The sequence below is a fragment of the Schistocerca serialis genome, chromosome 5 (assembly GCF_023864345.2).
Source record: "Schistocerca serialis cubense isolate TAMUIC-IGC-003099 chromosome 5, iqSchSeri2.2, whole genome shotgun sequence".
Taxonomy (NCBI): Eukaryota; Metazoa; Arthropoda; class Insecta; order Orthoptera; family Acrididae; genus Schistocerca; species Schistocerca serialis.
The window spans coordinates 417,625,977-417,650,387 of NC_064642.1; the positions used below are offsets into that span (position 1 = coordinate 417,625,977).

The 24,411-nt window shown below is 43.0% G+C and overlaps 1 protein-coding gene across 2 annotated transcripts in view; it reads right to left on the reverse strand.

The window, feature by feature from the left end:
- Window positions 1-23,990, reverse strand: part of LOC126481164 (peptide transporter family 1) — a 338,990-nt gene extending 315,000 nt beyond the window's left edge. Inside the window, exon 1 of one of the 2 annotated variants that reach the window (XM_050104731.1) lies at window positions 23,667-23,990. In XM_050104731.1, the coding sequence (XP_049960688.1) occupies window positions 23,667-23,754 (88 nt within the window). In that variant the 5' untranslated portion in view covers window positions 23,755-23,990. Of the gene's footprint in view, window positions 1-20,627; window positions 20,709-23,666 lie in introns of those variants that run through there. The other variant, XM_050104732.1, reaches the window with a different exon arrangement.
- Window positions 23,991-24,411: the final 421 nt, after the last annotated feature.

Genomic DNA, 24,411 nt, shown 5'->3' on the forward strand with positions numbered 1-24,411 from the left:
CACCTCAAACAGTTCCTGAGCATTGCTACGTGTACTGCGTGCAAAGGACATTGGAGGTCTGGTAACTCCAAGGAAATCGGATAGTAGGTAACTGGAAGAGTGTGCCATGGTCCACTGATTCGCGATTTTGCATCTTTTCAAATAATGCAAGGCGTAGAAAGGGTGTAGTTCATGCCGGTGGTGGTTCTGTAACGTTTTGGGGATATTTTTCATGTAATGACTGTAGCTCACTCATTTCGGCTACCGTGAATATTATAAGGAATGGGACGTTAAGCTCGGCTGTCCCCATAGTGCTATTGGAGAGGTGCAGGCTATGTGTCGGCATCGGATTTAACGCTCCCTTTTCCCTTCATCTAAAGCAAGACAAGCCCAACATTGCAGTCTAAAAGAACTCATCACAGTGATCCTCATGAGACAGGTTCACATTTGTCACTTCATAACGAGTCGGAGGAAGGCAAATCACTTCCGCTAGGATGTTGCCGAGCGCGGCGATACAGGATTCCTGCATCTGAGTCCCCATATTTATCCCCTGAATATGGAACCGCTATGACGTAAGAAGCGATATGAAATGGGACCACCACATAAAATTGGTATTAGGAAAGGCGAATGATATGTTCTGATTTCTCATGAAGATCATGTGAAAAAACGTACAATACGCTAGTGTGATCAATCCTGGCGTAGTGTTCCAGCATTTGGAGTTCTTATTGAAAGGGCGGAACAAAAGACGCCGAACGATATCTTTGGGTATTATCGATGACACTTTTACTTGTATTTATGGGTCTCATTTGATCTGCAGTTGATTTCGGTGTTACATTAGACCATCTTCACGCCCCTCTGCGATACCAGGTGATGATTTGGATACCGGATAATCATCATTATACATCTCAGAGACGGTACAAAAATTCGATGAGCTTCCACCATTCACACTATAAGCGGCAAAGACGATGCAACACAACGGACATCGATTTTTGTACTCTCTATGAGATGGAGAATGATGACTACCCAGTATCCAATTTCACCTGGTACCATAGAGAGCCCTGAAAATGGTGTGACAGCGAAATCGATTGTAAATAAAGTAAATACAGCTAACGGCGTCATCCCTCCCACGTAAAGTTACAGTGTGACTGTTCATATTTACAACGTGGGTCTATATCGCAGATGAAGCTGGTTCACCATAAGATGAGCAGATGCCAGAGTTATGAGTACATGCAATGCAGTCAACATGAGCTTCGTGCCCTTACGGTTTTCAGGGCCTCGTATGTTTGGAGAACGAAAAAAAAGACCAAAATCTGTTAGGCAAGGTTGGGGAAACTATATTTGAGGAAGACTGTGTGACCATTTCGCCGCGGCCATCCTGTATTTCACATGGATCCATGTGACTAAGTTAAGGTAGATTACGGAGCGTACAGAGGCACGTAGAGTTATTTTCCCTCTCTCAATACGTCGATGGAGTACGACAGAAAACTATTAATATTAATACGAAACATCTTTCTCTACGCATTGAATACGTTGGCTTGCGGAGAATATAAATGTAGTTGCAGAAAGTGAATGAAATGGTGAATTCTGAAACAAACAATAGGCTGACTCTCTCCAATAGTATAAAATGGGACGCTAAGCAAAACGCCTGCATCTGACAGACAGATCCCTGTCAACAGATAAAAATACTCATTCTCCTTGAGAGATCGCACACAGCTTTGGGGTGTAATCCGGGACACTGACGCTCCGTCTGATGCCCAAATACTTTTCGATTGCCCGTCAAACATTAAATACACCTGCAATGAATCAGTACATTGGCGAACGTTATCTAGCTCAGCATCAGAGACGGTTATCTGAAAATCTTGTATCCATAAAATAGCAGACAGCCTGATAAAAGGAACAATCTATCGCACGTCAATGCAGGATTTTCCAAAATCCCTTAGCTGTTTTAATGCTACAACATCCAGGCGGCTGTCTCCCACGGTTAGCTCTGAGTTAGCTTTCCATTCCAATTTTTTAGAGCTTTACTTGCGTCCAGATGACGTGAAAGAGGTCTGCGATCAAATCGATGTGGATAGAGGAGGAAGTCGATTGTGTCCTTGTCAAACTACCATCACTACATTCATCTTTAGTCCAGTGCGTTTAAGAAACTCATCTGACTTCAGCAGACTATATCTTCTACATGAATGAAAATAGAAATCTTGCGTGAATTTTAGCTTATGCCCAGAATTAAAAATATTTTTTTCGAGAGAATCGTCTTTTTTACAAGTATATATCTTTTACAAGCATGCACGTAAAACCTTGGGGAAGATTTTACTATTACATTTATGATAAAAGTTTTCATTTGCCTTTCATAATGTTCAATGTGCCCTCGAACGGAAGCATGAAAGACATACAGACGATAGTCAAACTCGTCCCATAATTTTGCGAGCATATCTGTAGTTACTGCATTCATTGTTATCACCATGCGACATCGCAGTTCACTCAAAGTTTTGAAACGTAAGGTACAAAGACAAAGTGTTTCACAAACCCCCACAAAAAAATCACATACTGTGAGATGAGGGGACCTTGTAGGTCAATGGTGTTATAAAAGAACCGTACGGCGCGATGTGCAGTGCCGAACTCTCAACGAAAGTGACGACCACAATTGTAACTGAATAGCAACTGCTGAAACGGAGAACGCGAAACGTCTTTTGTTGCTGTCTTGTCGCCATCTCGACTCGAAGCACATTTGACAGTGAACGAGCGAGGGAGCTAGCTGCACTATAGAGACCCTTACCGACAACCACATAAACCAGCAACTTATAACGGGTGCCATGGTCAACTTTTATTTACCATCCATAAGTTTAAATTGACCCCAAAATTCCATCCTCGTTCACGTAGAAGATCCATTGTTCAGCCAGAACATTATGACCACTTACCTAATAGCCGGTACGTCCAATTCTGATAACAGCGGCGATGCGTCGTGGCGTGGAAGCAATGAGATCCTGGTAGGTCGATGGAGGGAGTTGACACCACATCTGACACACGAGTCACCTAATTCTCGTAAATTTCTGGGAGAGGGGCGATGAGCTCTGACGCTGCGTTGAATTACATCCCAAATGTGTGCCCAGCACACCAACTGGAAATCTTCATTGTGTTCTCGAATCGCTCCGTCACACTGCTGGCCTTGTACCATGGCGCATTATCGTGTTTAAAAACGGCACTACCGTCGGGTAACATGATCGTCTTGAAGGGGTGTACGCCGTCTGCAACCAGTGTACGATACGCCTTGGCCATCACGGTGCCTTGCACAAGCTCAACTGGACCCATGAATGCCCACGTGTCCTCCCGAGCATAATGGAGCCGCCGCCAGTTTGTCCCGCCGTATACGTGTCAAGGAGCTGTTCCCCTGGAAGGAGATGGATGCGTGCCTTCTCATCGGTGTGATGAAGAAGGTATCGGGATTTATCAGACCATGGCAACGCTCTGCCACTGCGCCAATGTCCATTGTCGTTGGTCACGTGCCCATTTCTGTCGTAGTTGCTGATGTGGTGTTAACATTGGCACATGAATCGGTCGTCGGCTCCGGGGGCCCATTGTTAGAAGTGTCTGGTGCATTGTGTGTTCGCACACACTTATACTCTGCCCAGCATTAAAGTGCGACGTTAGTTCCGCTAAGTTCGCTGCCTGCACTGTTTTACCAGTCAACCCAGCTATTATAGCATCTCTAATGAGGGGTTGCCGCCCAACGTCTGGACGTGATTTCACCTGGGTTTCACCACGTGTTGAAGACACTCATCACAGCACTCCTCGAACACTCGACAAGTCGTGTAGTTTCCGAAATGCTCGTGCCTAGCTTCCGGACCATCGCAATCTGCCCTCGGTCAAACTCAGATAGATCGTACGCCTTCCCCGTTCTATACATGGACAGTACGCTCCCTGATACTACAGCCGGCCGGTGTGGCCGAGCGTTTCTAGGCGCTACAGTCTGGAACCGCGCGACCGCTACGGTCGCAGGTTCGAATCCTGCCTCGGGCATGGATGTGTGTGATGTCCTTAGGTTAGTTAGGTCTAAGTAGATCTAAGTTCTAGGGGACTGATGACCTCAGAAGTTAAGTCCCATAGTGATCAGAGCCATTTGAACCTTTTGAACCTGATACTACATGCACCGTGTGTATGTCGGACTAGCAGTCATTCCTCGCCAGGTGATGCTGCTATCGCCTGGACGGGTGTATGTCGACAGTGGGTCGGTGGTCATAATGTTCTGGGTGGTCAGTGTATAGTCTTGTGGAATCGGATGAGTCGTTTCGATAAACTCTGTTGTGTAAGTAAATTTTGGAAGCCTAACTGAAACTGAATGGATGAGGGTTTGAACCTTACGAAACTTCTTGGTTCAGGCATTTCTCAATTTCATTAAACTGACGTATTCTAAGCGTCGTTAAGTTCGAGAATCTTCTGACAAATTTTTGTTCGTTATTCGTTGCTAGGAGGGTGCAAAACGGCATGAACATTGGCGACGACTGCAGGATTGTAAAAAAATACCTGAAATATCTGCTAGCATAATTATGGGATCCATGTGTCATCCTGTGTATGTACGATGTTCTCCATTTTCTTGCTGTATAGTTCGCTATACGTTAATGCGCTTTATTACCATTAATCATTAAAGTCTGACTTAAAACTCCTGCGCACTAGGTTAAATGATGCAGAAGTTGGATATGTATTCAGAACCAGCGAGGTCCATATCCGGACAACCAGATCAAGGTTTCTCTACATCAATTATAGGCGAATGTCAGGATAGCTTCACTGAAAAGGGGGCGACGAATTATCTTCACCAATTTTGGCCAATCCGGGTTTGTGCTCCGTCTCTAACACCCTTGTTGTCGATGAAGATTTAAAAACTCACCTACCTTCCCATATCCTTCAGAATAATGTCTAGACATCTGGCGCTGGAAGGAAGTATCTCAACTTAATCTGAAAGGAACAAGTCCAAATCTGGTCATAACTTCCTGACCATGTCCAACACTGTCCTCGAGAAAGTCAGACGTATATTCTTCTCTCGTCTTACCGGTCCTAGACTTACATAAGACGTCAGACCCTCCAGAAGAAAATCCCTGTTCGTGTGCAAGGCAGACATCATCAATGAAAATCAAAGCCTAAAAATATTAGTACACTATAACCGCATCACAAGTGACGTACCACATTCGGTTCCATAATGACATCCTGAGAATAGCAATCCAGTTGTATCTATAATTGAAATTAAAAAAATCTAAACCGAGGGATTTCATAAGACAACAACTATTATTAGCGGCGTACATTTCTTTCTTTTTGTTCCACAAGGAACAAAGGATGACATCGAAGCTATACGAATTAACAGCTGTTTTGAACTTATAAAAGGTTGAAGTGGTGGTACTGAAAGGGTAACTTACGTAAAAAAAATTAGTTTATTTGCCCTTCACGACTGGCCAGCCTCGACCTTAGAAACGTATATCTAGTGGTAGAAGGGGTGGGGATGGGAAAAACCTTCCGTTGAAAACCTATACGGTATTTTATAGTTCTGAATAACCGGTATTTTCGATATGTGTTTGGTTTCGGTTATAAGAGGTGTTTTTATTCTTTACTAGTAATCGGGTAAAAAACTGAAACATCAATTAGCCGTAGCTGTAGTGTTAAAATTTATCGTTTTTGAAGAAAACCTTTTTAATGAACTAATAATTTTAATTCGTAAAATTTGCACTGCTTTGAAATATTGCATTATTACAGAAAAAGGGAAAAGCGAATAGTGCTATTTTAATAAGAATGCCGACAGAAACAAGCAACAAACACATGGAATAAGAACTGGTACACCACTGCCGAGACAGAGTAATTTACCTGTTACCACGTGACGTGGGCCGGCCGTTGTGGTAGAGCGGTTCTAGGCACTTCACTCCGGAACCGCGCTGCTGCTACGGTCGCAGATTCGAATCCTGCCTCGGGTATGGATGTGTGTGATGTCCTTAGGTTAGTTAGGTTTAATTAGTTCTAAGTTCTAGGGGACTGATGGCCTCAGATGTTAAGTTTCATAGTGCTCGGAGCCATTTGAACGTGGCGTGGCCTGTTAAATGGTGCGAGTGCGAGTGTACATGTAGCGTGCAAGACTCCCCATCTGGTCTATATGGTAGTTTCTCACTCACGTCGTCGGACATCATAGGTATTACAGAACGGCACCAAACCTAGTCTGGAAGTATTTTTCGAACTGCGAAATCCATGAAGTATAATGCTCCATTTGCTCGAAAAGATTAAAAATGGGAGGAGCCGCAACAAACTTGTGACATAATATAAGGAAAAAACTAAAACTTAACAATTCATTTACAGTTTACAGTAAACATTAAAAGCAGCTGTTCCGCTGCCTGTGTCTACACAACATGCCTTTACCTGCTTGTAGCCCTTCAAAATGGACAGATTAACGCAAAAAACAGTTCTTCAATCTCAGTGTAGCACTGACTATCCGTAATATCCAAATGTGGTATAATACCCGATTACAACACGACTTTTGAGCAGAGTTTCAAAAAATTGGAATCAGTATGAGAATACTGGTTATTTTTTATGGAAGTCAACCACTTATCACTTTTCGAGAAAAGCAGCGAATTGTGGACGACATAATTTTTCTTTTATTTACGTATTTAATTTGAGGATTGTATGTATCTTGAAACTGAGGGAGTCAAAATTTTTCGGCCTTTATTGAGTTTTAACGTTTGCTACAGAAAATAATGGTAACTAAGAACCGAAAATCGGTTGCGGTTTTTACAGTCCTGTTAAACTGGCGATGAAAAAAAAAAACGATATAACAGAAAACCTGTTGATTCAGCGGTAACCGCCATCCATAACAAGGAGCAGCAACATACACCAGCTGTGACGATCTTGGAAAACGACACAGTACGTCTCAAGCTTGCAGTGATGCTGCCAGTAAATCAGCTGTCACTTTCTTGTGAATCGGGAGATACACGTGTTACTGACATGTATCGCTATGATATTTCTTTCTTTGGAAGAATATGCAATGGAACTACCTTCACTCAACGAAAGACGTTGTCTGAGGGTTAAATAGGAGGTGTCAACTGGTAGTGTAGCATCCAGTGTCCTCAGAAAGATCCAAAATGTTCCTGAGAATTAAAGTAAATGTGATACATAGCATATTATCTTTTGAAGCACGAGGATATCTTGGATATGATGTTTCTTCGGGGCTGAGAATGGGAATCCGTAGTCTGTCTTAGATTTGCGGTGTAGTATCAGGCTATTTTTAAATGTTAACATAGCTTCACTGTATGATTTCCGTTATTGGCAATGGCACAATTAATTAAGAACAAATTGCTCAATGAACTTTCTTATCGATGGTTCTTATCTTGCTGCACTTCAGGGCTATCACTAATTTCGAGGTGCAAGGAAAAGCGAAATGTGTTGGCGACGAGGAGTCTGTAGTTTCGCAAGCGCCGCGGTGGCAGCTGGAACTGGTGTGGCAAGTGGAGGGTTCGCCATCCAGCAGCAGGCGTGGGCTTCTCTGGCCTGGACAGCGTGTGTCGTCAGACGCAGCACCCGTTGTGAAATTTGCAATTGTCTGCGTGAGCTGCAGCACGCTCGTGGTAAGCTTTCCTTGTCGGGTACAATGTGACATATAAAACCAGTTCTGCTCAATGTACGAGGGGAGTTCAATAAGCAGTGTAACATATTTTTTTCTTAAAGCAGATTGGTTTTATTCAGGGTTTCACTACACTATATTATTCCCCACACTTTTGGCTACAGAATCCTGTTTTTCAACATAATATCCGTTCAATACGACGGCCTTACGCTACCTTACTGGGAGGGCCTCTATGCCTGCATGGAACTGTTCTACTGTTCGACCTCGGAGTCAACATCATGCTGCATCAACTGCCTCTCCATCATCCACGTACTCCTTCCCGAGGAGTGCATCCCTCATTGAGCCAAACACATGGAAATCGGAAAGTGCGAGATGCAGGCTATAGCCTGAGGATGAAGAACATGAGGAAGAACAGTCCAATAACGTTCTGTGAGCTCTTCTCGGATGCGCAGACTTGTGCGAGATTTTGCTTTGCCATGGAGAACGAAAAGTTTGTTTGCATTTTTGCGGCGGAGAACACGCTGAAGTCGTTTCTTCAATTACCTGAGAGTAGTACAATACACTTCAGAATTGATAGTTGCACCATGAAGAAGGACATCAAACAGAATAACTCCTTCAAAGTTCCGGAAGACCGTCGGCTGATGGTTCGGCTCTGAGCTTTTTCTTCGGAGGAGAAGTGGTGTGGCGCCACCACACGGACTGCCGCCTTGTTTCCGGTTCAATGTGATGAACCCATGTTTCGTCGCCCGTGACGATGTTTGAGAAAAAATTGTCACGATCAACCTCGTAATGCGCAAGCAATTCCGCACAGATGGTCCTTCGTTGCTCTTTATGGTCTTTTGTTAGGCGACGAGAAACAAAGAGCGGGCACACATGTTTGAGAGCCCCAAATGATTGACTTGTGTGTCTGCACTACCAACAGAGACGCCCAGTTGTGCAGCGAGGTGTTTCATTGAGATCCGTCGACCACCGCGAATGAGAGCGTCCGCACGTTCCAACACAGCAGTAGCCATAGCTGTGTGCGACTGGTCGATACACGGGAGATCGTATAGGTTTGCGCGCTGTTTGTGTGATGATGACAGACGTCTCACCCAACGACTCACTGTGTTTTAGTTCACTTCCGAGTCTCCGTACGTATTCTGCAAGCGCTTATGAATACCTAAGATGCTCTGGTTTTCCGCTAAAATCAACTCATTGACAGCTCTCTGCTTGGAACGCACCTCCGTTTACAGACGCCATTTTGAAGGCTGTAGATAGCGCCGCCACCTATCGGAACTTTATGAAACCATATGGCCTGAAGTGGGAATATTCCACGATGTCCCTCAACAAATTCCGCATTTTTTTCAACCGAAATTGGCTGAGGAAAAAATTTGTTGCGTTACTTATTGAACACCGCTCGTACTTACAGCCGACCTCCTTAATGTCTGGTGTGACATCGCAGTGTCGTAGAGATCATCTGCGAATGGATGTAAACCTCAGATTAATTCATTTTTATGAACTTTCTTCCCGTTTGAGAACACACCGATCAGCGCCGCGACTGCACTCTCATTTATGCCTGTCACAGATATCTTGCCCGCCCGGCTAGCCACGCGATCTAACGCGCTGCTTCCCGAGCGCTAAAGCGTGCCAGTCCCTGGCACGAATCCGCCCGACGGATCAGTGTCGAGGTCCGGTGTGCCGGCCAGCCTGTGGATGGTTTTTAGGCGGTTTTCCATCTGCCTTGGCGAATGCAGGGTGATTCCCCTTATTCCGCCCCAGTTGCACTATGTCGGCGATTGCTGCGCAAGCATTGTCTCCACAAACGCGTACACCATAATTACTCTATCACGCAAACATTTGGGGTACACTCGTCTGGTATGAGACGTTCCCTGGGGGAAAGGGGGGAGGGGGGTCAACTGGGGGCCGAACCGCATAATAACCCTGGCTTGGGTGTGAGGCGGCGGTGGGATGGGTGGACTGCTGTGGCCTGTTGTGGGGTTGTGAACCACTTAGGGCTACGGTGGGACGAAGCCTCTCCGTCGTTTCTAAGTCCCCGGTTCAATACACACACAGGTATCTCAGAGTAAGTCCTTGATACATTCGCCTAAACCAGGAATGTATAGACTCGTTAGTTCCGCGGGCATCAAACTCCTCACTGAGACTACATAAGAGCAGCACAAGAAAGAACATACTTGGTCTATATCATTTGTTTCATAAATGTTCGTTGTAATTACAACAACATATTTCACTGAAGCATTATTTACACAATTGGATATGAAACATGACAATCCACTGAATTTACAATTGCCTTGATCTTTAGCTTGATTTTTGTCGTATATACGCCCAAAATTGACTCTACGTTGTCGGTCGTCAAGCGCTTCCTATAATTTTTTTTTTTTTTTTTTTTTTTTTGTAATTTTGATCTCGGAAAAAATTGTTCTCATGTATAAGGTGAACATAAAAGGCTAATGCATTTTAATGCATTACCTACCAATAACTTACTATTGTTACTATTGTCCCAAAAATAGAAATTCAACAGATTTATTTCATCGAATTTAATTCGCAGTGACCCATCATTTAGCATATCGATGACTTTAAGCTGCACTGCTTCTAGTGCAATTTCATGGAGGGAATAAAATATAAGCAAACAATACTAATAATAATAATAACAATAATAATTCACAAGAACGAACGATGAGGGACTGGCCGCCAACGGGTCAATAGCAGGCCCCGTGTGGCCAGCGGTCTGTGCATACCTGGGCTAAACAAATCGATAGATACATAATCGTTATGGGTTGGGTTGTTTGCGTGAGGAGACCAGACAGCGAGGTCATCGGTCTCATCGGATTAGGGAAGGGTGGGGAAGGAAGTCGGCCGTGCCCTTTCAAAGGAACCATCACGGCATTTGCCTGGAGCGATTTAGGGAAATCATGGAAGACCTAAATCAGGATGACCGGACGCGGGATTGAACCGTCGTCCTCCCGAATGCGAGTCCAGTGTGCTAACCACTGCGCTTTCTCGCTCGGTCTAATCGTTATGAAAATCTCATTGAGCGCACAGACCCTGCAACTAGGTGCTTCAGAACACGTGTGCAGTGAAGAAAAAAATGATGTCCAGCAATACCTACGTACAGAAAACCGAAACTCAATAACTATAATGGAGAAACTTGCCAGTATTATATTAGTACGTATGACATTGGCCGGCAAAAAAGCTCAAAATATTTCTGTGACGTGAGAGCAAGAAAGATCTGCCCAACTGTTAATCACACAGTAATATTTACTCTCCCACGACAGTTAAAAATAAAGGACGTAAATTCTGTCTCTTAATCAGTCGAGAACAGTCTTTGCTCATCTTGTATTGTAGCCGCTGCATTGGATACCAGATCTATCTATCGATTATACCATATGTATCCTACATCTCTCTTGTCGGTCAAGGAATCCCAAAATAGTGAACCTTTTCTTTTCTAGCTATGTGAAATGTAAAGTTAATGTTTCACACATGTGAACTAATTCCAGCCAGAGTATGCGCGCCTACTCACAAACAGAGTGAAAGCGAACGCTAGCGACATACTTTCAGATGCCCTTCAGGAACGTTGGCTGACCGTTTTGGCACAGGGAAAATATGATCTTAGGTAACTCATTAACGAGTAAATACACTGCAGTTCGTTTTATTATTTCTTTTAAATTCATATAGGTTTGTGTTTCTTTATGCGTAATGATTCGTTTTTACGTTACACTTACGCATTTTGATTAACGAAGGTGATACTATTGGATCGGTTGTCACTTTTTTAATAGTCGAACTGTCGTATGAAGATGGGTTGTGCTGTACTACTGACATCTCTTTTGCCAACCACTATTCAGACGACTTTTTCTTTGTAGTTAACGTGAAGTGTTTAGCTTGCAGGATAATAGTCGATACTTTTGGTACCACCAAAGATGAATGACATACAAGAGAGGAAGTGACATTTTGCATTTTATTTATTCCTTCTATGATTTAATGGATTTGGTATGGATTGCGTCACGGAACGTGGGAAACCTGTAGGGAAACATCACGCTACTACGGTATAACACCGCCTATAGCTTTAACAAATGTCTCAATTAGGCTAGTGAGAGAATCCACAAATTTCGTCAGGTATGACATATTCAGCTTCATTTCTAATGACCTCGTCGTCGATGAGATGGTAAACGTTACTCTTCCTTCCTAGGTTTCAAAGTTTCCAGGCGTAAGATGGTACCTAACCTTCCTAGGTTTCAAAGTTTCCAGGCGTAAGATGATACCTAAAATGAGTCAGAAAATTGTGATTGGTTCCCTGATTATTTCAAACAGTCTAAGGATAAGTGGGGAGTAACTTCATAGGGTACTACACGTGGAAATTACTTTGACTGATACTTCGTTGAGACTAATGCTGCACTTTGATGTTTTGGTACGCTCTTCGAAATCCACAATTTTTTGTGGAAGACACTGCTTATGTAATGTTTGTACAGTCTTTCCCGGAACCTGTGTGATCAGTACAAAGTTTTGGGTAACGTGTCAGAAGTACCTGGTTCATAGCAGACGGTTTTTGTTGAACTCTGGTGAGAGCGTCACAGAGGTATGTAAGAATGTTAAGTAACTATAAGCGGCAGTCGTATGAAAACCGAACCTTGACACAACGAGATCATGGAATGGTTTCATTCAAAAGTTAATCACCCCAAGCTTTACGAAATGTATCCCACTGGGAGACATGACGATCAATTCTGTTCCGTTGAATGCGGTCGGCCGCTGACTGACCCACACGGCAACCACTGAAGCTGACTTCTGCGCATGTCTTTCTTCAGGTCGTCAAAGACGTTAAAATCACACGGTTAAAGATCCAGGCTGTATGGAGGGGGGGGGGGGGGTGTTGCTATGTTTCCGAACCTATTGCTGAAGTATAGCCTTTGTCCGATCGGTAGAGTGGGGGGGGGGGGGGGGGGGGGGGGGAATTATCGTGCAACAGGATGATACCGTCCGACTTTATGGTATGTCGTAGCTTCTGCAAAGTGTTTTCATAACACTGCGCACTGATTGAGGTTCCACGATCGAGGAACTCGACGAGCAGAGGCCCCCAACAGTAGAAGAAGGTCATCATGGCCTTACCGGAACTTTTGTGAACAGCTCTGGATTTATTTGGCTAGGGAAATTTGTTGAATTTGCCATTTGCTCTCGGGCTGTCGGAATGCTGCCGGACGGAATAATCCTGTGGCACGATGACGCCCCTCACCACACTGCCAGTTGGACGAAACTCTTCGGCGGCCTGAAGGAAGACACGCGTGGACGTCGGTCTCAGTCGGTCGAAGGAGTGCGAGTATGGCTGTAGATCCGTCGGTGGCTGACCGCGTCCTGCGAAGCAGGAACTGATCGTCTCGTCTCCCAGTGGGAATAATGCATCAGCACATGCCGTGATTACTTTTTGAATGGAACCATTCATGATCCCCTTGTGGCGGGTATTCGATTTCAGTTGACTGCCCCTCACAATATTCGAATAGGAGAATCTAATTATTTCGGGAAATTTCATGAAATGATTTCCAGTGAGTAATTTATGGAAAACTTACAGCTTCCGATACCGGAAAAGATCACAAAGAACTCTAGCTTAATTATTGTTCGCTCGGAGTCATATATGATTTCTTTGTCCTGTGATTAGATTATAATAACTATAGTTCGAAATGAAAGGTAAAGACAATCATCATCACATCTTTCGTGGGCGACACTGTCTTCCTTAAAAGAGATTTCAGTGCGCTATCTGCCATCCCCAGCGCTACATTGGTGTGGCTGTTCCAAATTAAATCGTTTCGTAAAAATACTTCTTTATATTTTTCCTTGGAAATACAAGTTTCACAGCTACTTTTATTGACTTTTTTATTTATATTTAATTCATTGTGATTAGTGATAGTGCCAGGTTAAAGCATTGTTGACTGCAAGGATGAGCGCTTGAGAATAGGGTAGCGACCACGAAACAAGTCGCAGAGAATTAAATACAAATATACTAGCGTTGTCCCCTTGACTTCGATCACATACGTGTTACAGTGGTGTAGAGAACACAATTGGCACCAGGAGTACGACAGTTCATTGGCAGTCCCTCTGCCCCCTCCCCCCCCCCCCCCGGTGCCTGGGGTACGACACTATGCAGATAGACTTCCTTATCCCCCCCCCCCCCCCAATACGCCCTGACGCATTCGACACATCTACGACTGCATACATCTCTTCCTCCCCCTCCCCCTCACTGTCCACCTGTCCCTCCCGCCATCTCTCTGTCCACCTCCTCCTGCCCCTCTCTCTTCCTTATCCCTCTCTATTTATCTCACCCTCTTCCTCCTCCTCCTCCTCTTCGTGCCTGTCTGTCTCCTGCTCTCCCTCTCTTTATGCAACTCCTCCTTATCATTTCTCTTTTCATCCACTCCTGCCCCCACTCTTGAACCATCTCCTCTGCCCACTCTCTCTCGCCCTTCTCCTCCTCCCCCTCTGACCATTTCCTCCTCTCTCCAAACAACTCCTCCTCCCTGTTCTCTCTGACCATATCCTCCTCATTCCTCTGTTTGCCCATTTCCTCCTCCCCCAGTCTCTCTAACCAACCCCTCCTTTTTCCTCTCTCTGTATATGCCATTTCACCAGTCTCTGTCCATCTCTTCTTACCCCATCTCTAGATGTGCACCTCCTTATGCCCCCCCCCCCTCTCTCTGTCCATTTCCTCCTCTCTCTCTGCCCATCACCTGTTCCTCCACCTCATTCTATCTACCTTATGCTCATTGTATCTCTGTCTCTCCATTTCCTTCTTATCCTCTCTCTGTGTTCATCTCCCTTATTTCCGTCCACCTCATCTTGTCCTATCTATCATTACCCACCCCCCACCCTCTCTTTGCTCAGCCATCCCCACCTGCATGTGTAGCCCCTGCGAGGCATGCCAATACTACTCACATAAAACACTTCCCCCCTCTTCTTCTGCCCATCTCATGCTGCCTGTTCTCTCTGTCCATCTCATCCTACCCCACTCCCATCATTCCATCCCCTTCTCCCCCTTTCTCTATATCTCTCACTTCCTCCATCCTCTCTATCTATCTCCTCCCCCCTCTTTCTCTGTCCTTCTCATCTCCCCTCCTCTCTCACTATCCATCTCCACTTCCCTCCCTCTCTCTGCTCAGCTGTGTCCATCTGCATGTGTAGCTTTTGCATTGCATAGTGATACTACCTGCACTGCACACCTGTTGTAAAGAGCAGTCTGGATGTCAGGGGTTGAAATCCCTTTTCATGCACATCTGTGCCCATATGGAAGCTAGGAGTTTCTGCTCTCAACAGTGCTAATTTCCAGACAGCAAGCAGTATGTGAACATAATTTGGTTGAAATCGATCTGATAGTTTAGAAGGACATGCTGGACATACATACATATGAGCAAACACGCACACACATACATCCTGCATTTAATCCTCCCTACCTCTATCCATGTATAAGGATAGATGAAAACAATAAAATGTAGCAGTGGGATTTCTATTTTTTTAAGTACTTTGTCAGCTATGACTGCCTGGATAGCCGTACCTGTTAGCAAGCCACTCCTGGGATTTGGCAACGTGTGGTGGCCCAGGAATTAATCTGCCCAGCAGATTAATGACGAAGGTCAGTGTGTTGTCCACCCTGGATGTGCTTTTTAGGTGGCTACTCATATCCAACAAGGTAAATACTGGGGTGGTACCCAAGTCCTGCCTCAATTAGGATTCGCAAACATTTATAGAAGTTTCACACTATTTCACATAGGACAGCACTAGACGCTGACATATGAAATAACTATATCCGGCGCTGGAGGGGAGGGGGTGGGGGATCAGGGGATGGCAATGGGAAGGATATCCAGCCACTCTCTGCCACTAACATTCCTAAAACCAAAATTTAACAGGCTGAGCCTGTTTGGGATGAAGGCAATGGAAAAAAAGATAATAGGTTATTAGCTAAGGATACTAAAATGAAATTCTCGTTCGAAAATAATGGAAAATATCATGAATATTCTAAGATAAATTGTGTCTGTGACTGATTCCAGTGACTTATCAGTGATCATGTGGTCAAACTATATTTGGGCTTCCGTCCATTTATGCACATTATACTGCATTTATTTGTGTTCATTGTCAGTTGCCAGTCTTCAGACATAGCCCAAGACTTCTTGGATTTCATTGCGGTTTCTAGAGCTTCCCAATATACTAGCACGTGTGCTGCTTACAGTCTCAGAGAATGAACGAAGCTGTCTGCCTGGTCTCTTACATACACTTCCTGATAAAAAGTATCCCAACACCCCTGTGTAATGCGGAATTGACAACTAGATGTCAACAGAGTCGGACTCACCAGTATAAAGTGGGGCTGTAGGTTATTGTGTTGTCAGTAGAGGACCATTAACAGCAAAATGGGTTGGTCACAAGAGCTCAGTGACTTTGGACATGGACTAGTCATTGGATGGCACTGGAGTAATAAATCAATAAGTGACATATCAACCCTTATAAGAATTTCCAAGTCGACTCTTGATGATGTAATTCTGCAGTGGAAATACGAAAGAGCAACCACAGCTAAAACCAAGACCAGACAGACCTCACGTACTGATGGACAGGGACCGTCGAGCGCGATGAATGACGGTTGTAAAAAAAGTAGGATGAAATCAGCGGAAGGAGTCACTCATGAGTTCCCAAGCCCTACCAGCAGTCCAGTTAGCACAATGGCTGGGCGTAGGGAGTTAAAAAGACTGGGCTACAGTGGTGAGCAGCTCCTCACAAGTCAGACATTTCTGTTGCCAGTGCTAAGTGACGCTTGAAATAGTGCAAAGAGAGACGCCACTGGACAGGGGATGACTACAAACGAGTGATTTGGAGCGATGAATCACGCTAAACCCTGCGGCAATCCGATGGAAGAATTTGGGTCTGCCGAATGCCTGGAGAACGTTACCTGCTATCTTGTGCAGTGCTAACAGTGAAGTTCGGAGGAGGTGGTCTCACGATATGGGGGTGTTTTTCGTGGTTGGAATTTGGTCTCCTTATTGTGCTTAAAAAAAACTCTGAATACGGAAGGATATGAACAAATTTTTACTGCACTTGATACTGCGTGCAGTAGAGGACCAATTCGGAGAAGATGATTGTTTGCGTGAGTGATAGTGCACTCTGTCATAAAACAGAATTGTGAGGCAACGGTTTGTGGACACTAACATTCCTGAAATGGACTAGCCTGCCCCGACCTTAATGGAACAGCTGTAGGATGAGGTAGAACGTCGACTTGATTCCTCCAAAGATGGTTCAAACGGCTCTAAGCACTATGGGACTTAACATCTGAGGTCATCAGTCCCCTAGACTTAGAACTACTTATACCTAACTAACCTAAGGACATCACACACATCCATGCTCGAGGCAGGATTCGAACCTGGGACCGTAGCAGCCGCCTGGTTCCGGACTGAAGCGCCTAGAACCGCTCGACCACAGCGGCCGGCGGAGTTGATTCCTCCATCGACCTTCAGACATCTCATTGAAAGTATCCCCACCATCATTCAAACCGCCATGAAGGTGAAGGATGGATGCAACCGATTTGAATTTTCACTGATAGACGTCCATATGCTTTTGATCAGATAAAGTATATCGTGTATAATAATGGTACTACCACACATATCGTTGAGGTACACAAAACCCTGGTTACTTCTCCTGATAATGTATCCCTGTTGCGAAGGACGTACTGGCTTCATTTAAATTTGAAGATTTCATTTTAATCGTATACATGTTCCGATGTTTTGTAGGCACTTAATCAGTATTATAGCACTAAAAGATATTAATAGTCGTTGCCCTTTAGCGCAAACGTCAAGGGACGGAAAGGTGGCTTCAAAATGTTGTTAATTTGTTTTTTTATTTATCTATTGCATGTCCATTGCCATGATTTCGCAGTATCCTGTAGAAAATAGCTCAAACAATGTGGATTTTATACCAGGATTCAAAGCACATATCGCATTTGAAGACTACAACAAATAAATAAAACAACGTCCAACTCGTATTAATTACTACCGATTTGTAGATATAGATTGGACACGTTGTTTAGAGGCCATCCAACAAAATATCCGTGTGCAATAGCGTACTGAAAAGTAAATCTTCAGAATTTTTATGTGAAAACTCTTAAAGCTTTTTAAATAAAATCAACGTTATTAACATCCTGTATATTAATTCTTCATTTCAACATATTTACAGCCCTCTGCCGTAAGGGAGCTCCGAACTGTAGCGTCGAGCACGGCACAGTGTAACGTAACTATGTCGGTGCGTGAGAAACAGTGTGCTGTAATGGAGTTTCGAATTCGAAGAGTTCGTTCACACAACCAGCACCCTCTCCTTCAGCATGAGAGACCACACACGAATGCTGGGACGTCTGCAACAATCCGGCGCCTTGTGTTCACTGTCATCGATCATACTCTATACAGTCTCGACATGGCTCCATCCAACTTTCATCTGTTCATTTCTTAAAGCACACCTTCGAGGAGTTATTTCACTTCGGCAGTGATGACACCACGCAAGTCGAGGTGAGGTTTTTGCTCTGCCAACAGCGTTCAACATCCTATAGTGGCTTTATCAACAAAGTGGTCTCTCGCTGGGAGAAATAAGTTCGTCGCCAGTGTGACAATGCTCAGAAATAAATATGTAGACATGAAGAACAAAGAGGTAGAATGTCAATAACGTTTGTTTTATTTAAAGAACTTTAAGAGTTTTCACATTAAAAATTCGGAGGCATTACTTTTCAGCACACACTCATAAGCTTGTATGAGCATTGAACAAAGAGTCAGTATGCCTCTCCACCAAACAGAGAGTTAAAATAGCCCCTTAAAGAGCAACATGCTAAATTTAAATATCACAAGCGGTACCTCGTCTTCTTCCAATATTACGTGTTCTAATGTAAATCAATTTTCGTATTCTGTTATACTTATCATCCGTGCATTTGTAAATTGAAGGCTGCAACTTCTTTATTTTCTTGGACGATACTCACGAGGAGCACACGGTAACTGCCAGAACCCGATTTCCCAGGAATCTCGTTCAATGAAAGAGGGATCAAATCACGCGAACATATGTCTCTGTTTATCTGTAGGTACTGGACCGTTTCTGAGAAAACGACGCTCGAAGTTTTCGAGGTACTTTATATGTCTTTTAGCCAGTAAGTAGTTCAACTGAAGCGGTGTCACACGTTTCCACCCCGTGTTCGAAACCTGATTATTTATTTTATTTTTCATTAATCTATCGATGTCCACAAAAGATTACTACGCGAATGTTTTCCAATGTACTATGAAATAGGTTTATCCTTATTCGTCCACTGATTGTATGTCTTGTGAAAGAATTTTAAAAATAAAAAAATGAGACAATTATTTTAAATTGTTTTCAGTGAAAGTCCTTGATTCATAATCAATTGCAAGCGTCAGTTTTCGGTAAAGTGATCCGTTATGCATGTTGTGCCTCCAATTTATTGCCAACAAGTGAAATCTTAAGCGATGTTTACGACGTTTCTTTTCCAAGTGAGATTCATACGAAGAAATGTCACTGGTGTAAACCTGCCTTCGTGCGATGCTCGTGAAGTTCAAAACTTCTATGCCTCGAATGTTTCTACAACAGGTGTAACCCAAGGGAATGCACCAATTCCTCTTGATCAATAGACATAAGAATAAAATAAGAGTTAATATAACAACTGATGTATGAATGAAATATGACACTATGAGAATTTAAAAAGATTGTAACTCTTTAAAACACCATACAGACATATAAAATAAATGTATGGCACTTATTGTGAAAACGAGTTGTTATTTTACAATTAATATACCTTCCTTGTATTCCCTATCCAAAGCTGACAAGAAATATTCGTGTAGTAACCTTCTATGGACATGAGTAGATAGATGAAAAAAGATAAATAAATATAAACAACGATAGGGTTTCGAACACGAGGCACAGAAGTGAAAGGCCGCAAAGCTAGCCACTCTGCCCCCATTCAGGCTGACATATAAATTTCGTCTAAAACTTTGAGGGTCATTTTCTCAGAAACGGTCAAGCATCTATGGATAAGAGGAGACACGAGTTCGTTTACTTTGGCTCATCTTCCACTGAATGAAGATTCTGAGAAGTTAGTTTATGGCACTTGCCACGTTCTCCTCATCAGAGGGGCCTTTGTTTATTCAGTTGGACCAAAGATGTGCAGGCCCCCAACACATATGTGAAGCGAAGAAAGAAAACTTGAAATTTAATGTCACGTCGACATAAACAATCGAGACAGAGCACATTCCTGCAATAGGTTATTATGCGGAAGGAAAACAATCACTGTCATGTTTTAATAAAGAGTCATCCTAGCATTCGCAGTTAGTTATTTTGGGAAATTTTTTCGTAATCAAGGCGGGATAAGACATGCAATTCCACTTCTTCTTAGAATTAGCAAGAGTCCAGTATCTTAACCATGGTGTTAGAGAAACGAAATGATGATCTCCTGCCTCACATTAAATGAACTACGCAGCCCAAAGAACAGCTGACAAGCGTATAGGGAAACAGCAGTTTCGACCAAGGTCTGTCTACTCGTAAGCCACCTGGCGACCTTTATCCGAAACAGCAGTGCAGCTGCGAACGTGGCGTTACGTGACTGTCCCGTATACTTGGAAAGCAGTGTGGCTGAACACTAACAGGAGTAAAACGATGTAGAATAGGTATTATGACGTCTACATGAAAGAGAAAGAACACAGCGCTCTGAGGCCAATTAAGATAACCCAAGAAAGTTATCTATTTAGGATTCGCTGCCCTGACACGAGCATCTGAAAAGGCCGGTATAGATATAATTTTCAAAGTCAAACAGAGTCTGCACTTAAGAAGACATAAAATCTAGCGGTGTCTTATTTAATCCTTATACATCATAATACAAGATTATTGATTAATAGAATGTGTAAGCAACGGCTACTTCACGGTCGTACAGACCAACCACTGCGCTAGACAGCAAACAGCTGTCACCCACGTGACTGGCCTCCTTTTGTGGACAGCGTGGTATGTCAACGACGTGGGACACTAGCATCGCGGCAGCAGACGTAGAGTCTGAGAAGTAGCTTACCAGGAGGATGTGCAGAAGGCAAGCTGTTGGCGGGAAGTGGCGGAGCTTGCGGTTGGTCTCGAGCTGCACGCGACCTACACCCGGACGCGACTAACGGTACAGCCAGACGCCGCTACGACGCTCGTGCGCCTCATTCACTCCTGCGCTTCATTCAAGGGCGTAATAGGAGCAAGACCCGGAGGCTCCGAGGACAAGGGACCCTCCGACGCCAAAATGAAAAATAAAACAAAAGCTTAAGATGGGAAAGAAAAGAGAATGCATAGAAAATACGACACGAATAATGCCGTCCATAGCACGGTCAGCCGCTCAGTCCCTGAACTAGTCCTTTGAACGCGAGTAAAATGGATATCAAGCCTTTGTTCATATAGGGCAAGCGTTGCTGCCCACAGGGGCTGTGAAATACTGACGAGGTGTTTACATTCTATACACAGATATCAGAGTACCAAGGAAAATTTTCGCTGCTAAATTCCACTACAGCTCATTGTCTCAATTACAAAATAACACCCAATGAAAATTTGTCACCCCTCCCAGCAGACATCAAGCTAATGAGACTACACAACAGCTATTTTGCATATAGTATGTGATACATCAGTCAGTATGTATTTTGTTGAGTAAAATCCGAATTTACATTTCAAAATGATGTAGCACGTAAAATTTCTGAGTTTTATGCGTATTTCAGTGTTTACTGTTTATATTCCGTATTTCGCTGTTTTTTTGATTTATTTATTTTTATTGTAATTTATTTATTTATTTTCAGGAGTAGTAGATTATCTACAAATGATCACCAGACTATGGGGGCAGCTGAGACATCAAGAACCACCGCACAGTCAAGGAATGGCCTGTGAGGAAATCGTATATAACTGGAAATAAAAATGTGAAACACACTCCCTTGGTTGAGCCCAACAGAATCATTTTGCCTCTTCTTCATCTCAAGTTAGAATTAATGAAAAACTTTCTGCAAGTTATGCGTAAAGGAGGTCATCAATCATATTAAAGAATCAATTCTCTTAACTGAGTAAAGCAAAGCTGAAAGACGCTAGCTATATTTGTTGGGCCAAAAATAAGAAAATTCATGAAAGATCCTACCTTTGACACCAAATTTACAAATATCGAGTTAGGTGCTTGGTCCTCTTTAAGAGTGACTGAAGAACTTGTTAGGCAACAGAATCGATGATGGCTATTTTTCCATTGTGAATGATCTGTTAGATAGCTAAAAGACCATGGGGTGTAGAAGTCACTTAAAATTCACTTTTTACATATCCATCCTGATTTGTTTTCGGAAAATTTGGAAGCCATACGTAATGAGCAGAGTGAACACTTTCATCAAGACATCGCTACGATGGAACACCGTTATCAAGGTCTTGTAATTATTCGACGTTGGGCGACTACTGCAAGGGTATTGTTCAGGAGAATGATGAAACGCAAACAAAAGAAACGCATCGTTCTCACATTTTTCGAATATAAAAGAAGATTAAAGTTGAAAAAAATGTTTTAACTAATTTAGACCTGTTATTTCCGTCATGTCCATACTCCCTTATTAAATAGATCTATAGTTGTGAAAATGTATTCTTGCTTGTTTTAATTCTGCTGTGTTTCTAGGAAATGTGACATGATAGAGAAAAACTGATTTTACCAGTGAATTCAGTGCCCCAAAATTAGATCAATCCACCTATTCACAAACCAGATGCCTCTAGCATTGAAAGTGACTTAAATTACGTGAGGAAGAGAGCCAACAAGTTTCTTCAGATGCACCATACCAAACCGAAGCGGTTCACTGATGATTATACCCCGAAAAGCTACTATATTTCTGAGTACTGACTGCAACGTTTCGCACGTCGCTCCGAAAACGCTTCCATATTTGCTCTAGTATTACGGCAGAAAGAGAAACTTAAGGATCAGTACCATTGCGTCCACAGGTAATGATTATTTTTAACATTGAAGTGCCGCATTTGTGCACCAAAGGAAACAACAATGGCCTCTAATTATATTTAATAGAATTTATTGATTTTTGTTAAATATTTTGAACGTTAACAAGTTTCATTAACTTGAGGTGTAAATGAGTGCCTTGTTTAAGCTGTACTATGACATATATACATCGTAGTAGTAAGTTACATATTTCGTAGAGCGTCTGTAAGACAATACACAAAAGTTTCTCAATAATACAATAAACCGTGAGGTAGTTGGCTCGATCCTTGCACTAGCAGACTTCTATCCAATCCCAACATCGCTTTCCAAATGCTTCAGAATTATGTAAACTATCACGAATTTAAGAACGGAAATGGCTGTATTTTTTTTAAGTTTTTCTGTTTTGTGTTGCCTGCAGGGTATGCTGTTATATCGAGTCATTTTACCTTACTTTCTCTTAGGTGAGGAGCGAACGGTTCGGCTGTTTCATGTGTGTCGTCCCTTTATGCTGATTTTTCATGACTGATGCGTATGCGCTGTTTTACGAAATCCGTAATTGAATGTGTCTACCATATATACAACCCCAAAGGCTTTTTTTTATTGTGCTTGATTCCTGTGTGTAATTATGTTTCTGAAGGAGTGTCCTGTTTAATCTGTGAAGTATGTATCTGAAAACTGTTTGTTTCCTAATCATTAGTCTGGTTGTGAATGGTAGCGCTTGTCATTGTGAGGGTGCAAAAAAGCAACAATCCACATTCCACCTAAGCTGACCATGTGCAGCTCTCAATCATTACCCTATAACATAGGTAGATACGTAACACAACTTACGTCCGGCTACAAACTATACCTAAAACCTACCATTGATGTAATTTTCCTATATAGAAGGCAGCAGTAGAAAAGTAACGTGTTTTTAATGAGTATGACTACACAATATCATTTATTGATCATTATGAAACGCAATAGTAGAAATATACATAGAAGCCAGCACAGGCGATAAAAGGAAGGAAGAGAGAGAGAGAGAGAGAGAGAGAGAGACCAAGTAAATCTTGAATAACTTCCACACGAAGAGAATAAGAAAAAAATAGCACTTGCGAAGAAAAATTTAAAATGATGACTTTCACGGCCGTAACTTACATTTATAAAAAGTCCCCTGGCTGTTATGAGCTAGTCCTATGGATTTTCTTGAGAAACCCAATTTTTCGTCCTCGTGTGTGGAAGACATTTTCAGGAGAGGTCGTAGCTTCAAGAAACGTCCGATTCCTACTGTGGCTCGCCGCTGGCTGAAGGTAACACTTGGTGCCGTGCAACTCGGTCCAGAGACGTGACTTCACTTTCTATGCTAATTTCGAGCATAATCTGTCCTTTGAGAGTGCTTATCAACACTGTCGATGTCGCATAACGTTGGAAGACTTCCCATTTCATAATTAAGAACGAGGTATCGCTAAGTGTCCCACCTTCCTCTTTAAGACTAAAATTCTTGGCGAGTGTCTGTCGCCTATCTGAACAACCTACTGTAGTGTCCGCTCAAGGCTGCTAGGATCCCGGTGTTATCAGAGAGAAACTTGTGGTTTCCTCGTTGCAGAACGTGCTCCGCAAAATACGATTCATCCATTTCTTCTCGTCCTCAGTTGCCTTTATGCTCTTCTATACGTTGTTTCAGCGTTCTCTTAATAGTATGCACGTACACCTGTTTACAACAACACTAGATATATGTATACTCCTTCAGACGGTTTGCTGACGATAGCTGACTCATAAGATATTAAGTATGCCCAGGAAATTTTCCTTCAGTGATACTTCTTTAATGCTCAATGGCCTTCAAATGACGTTTCCGGTGATTGTTGTGCGCTTTGATAACGTAGCGAAGTACTTTTAATTCCAT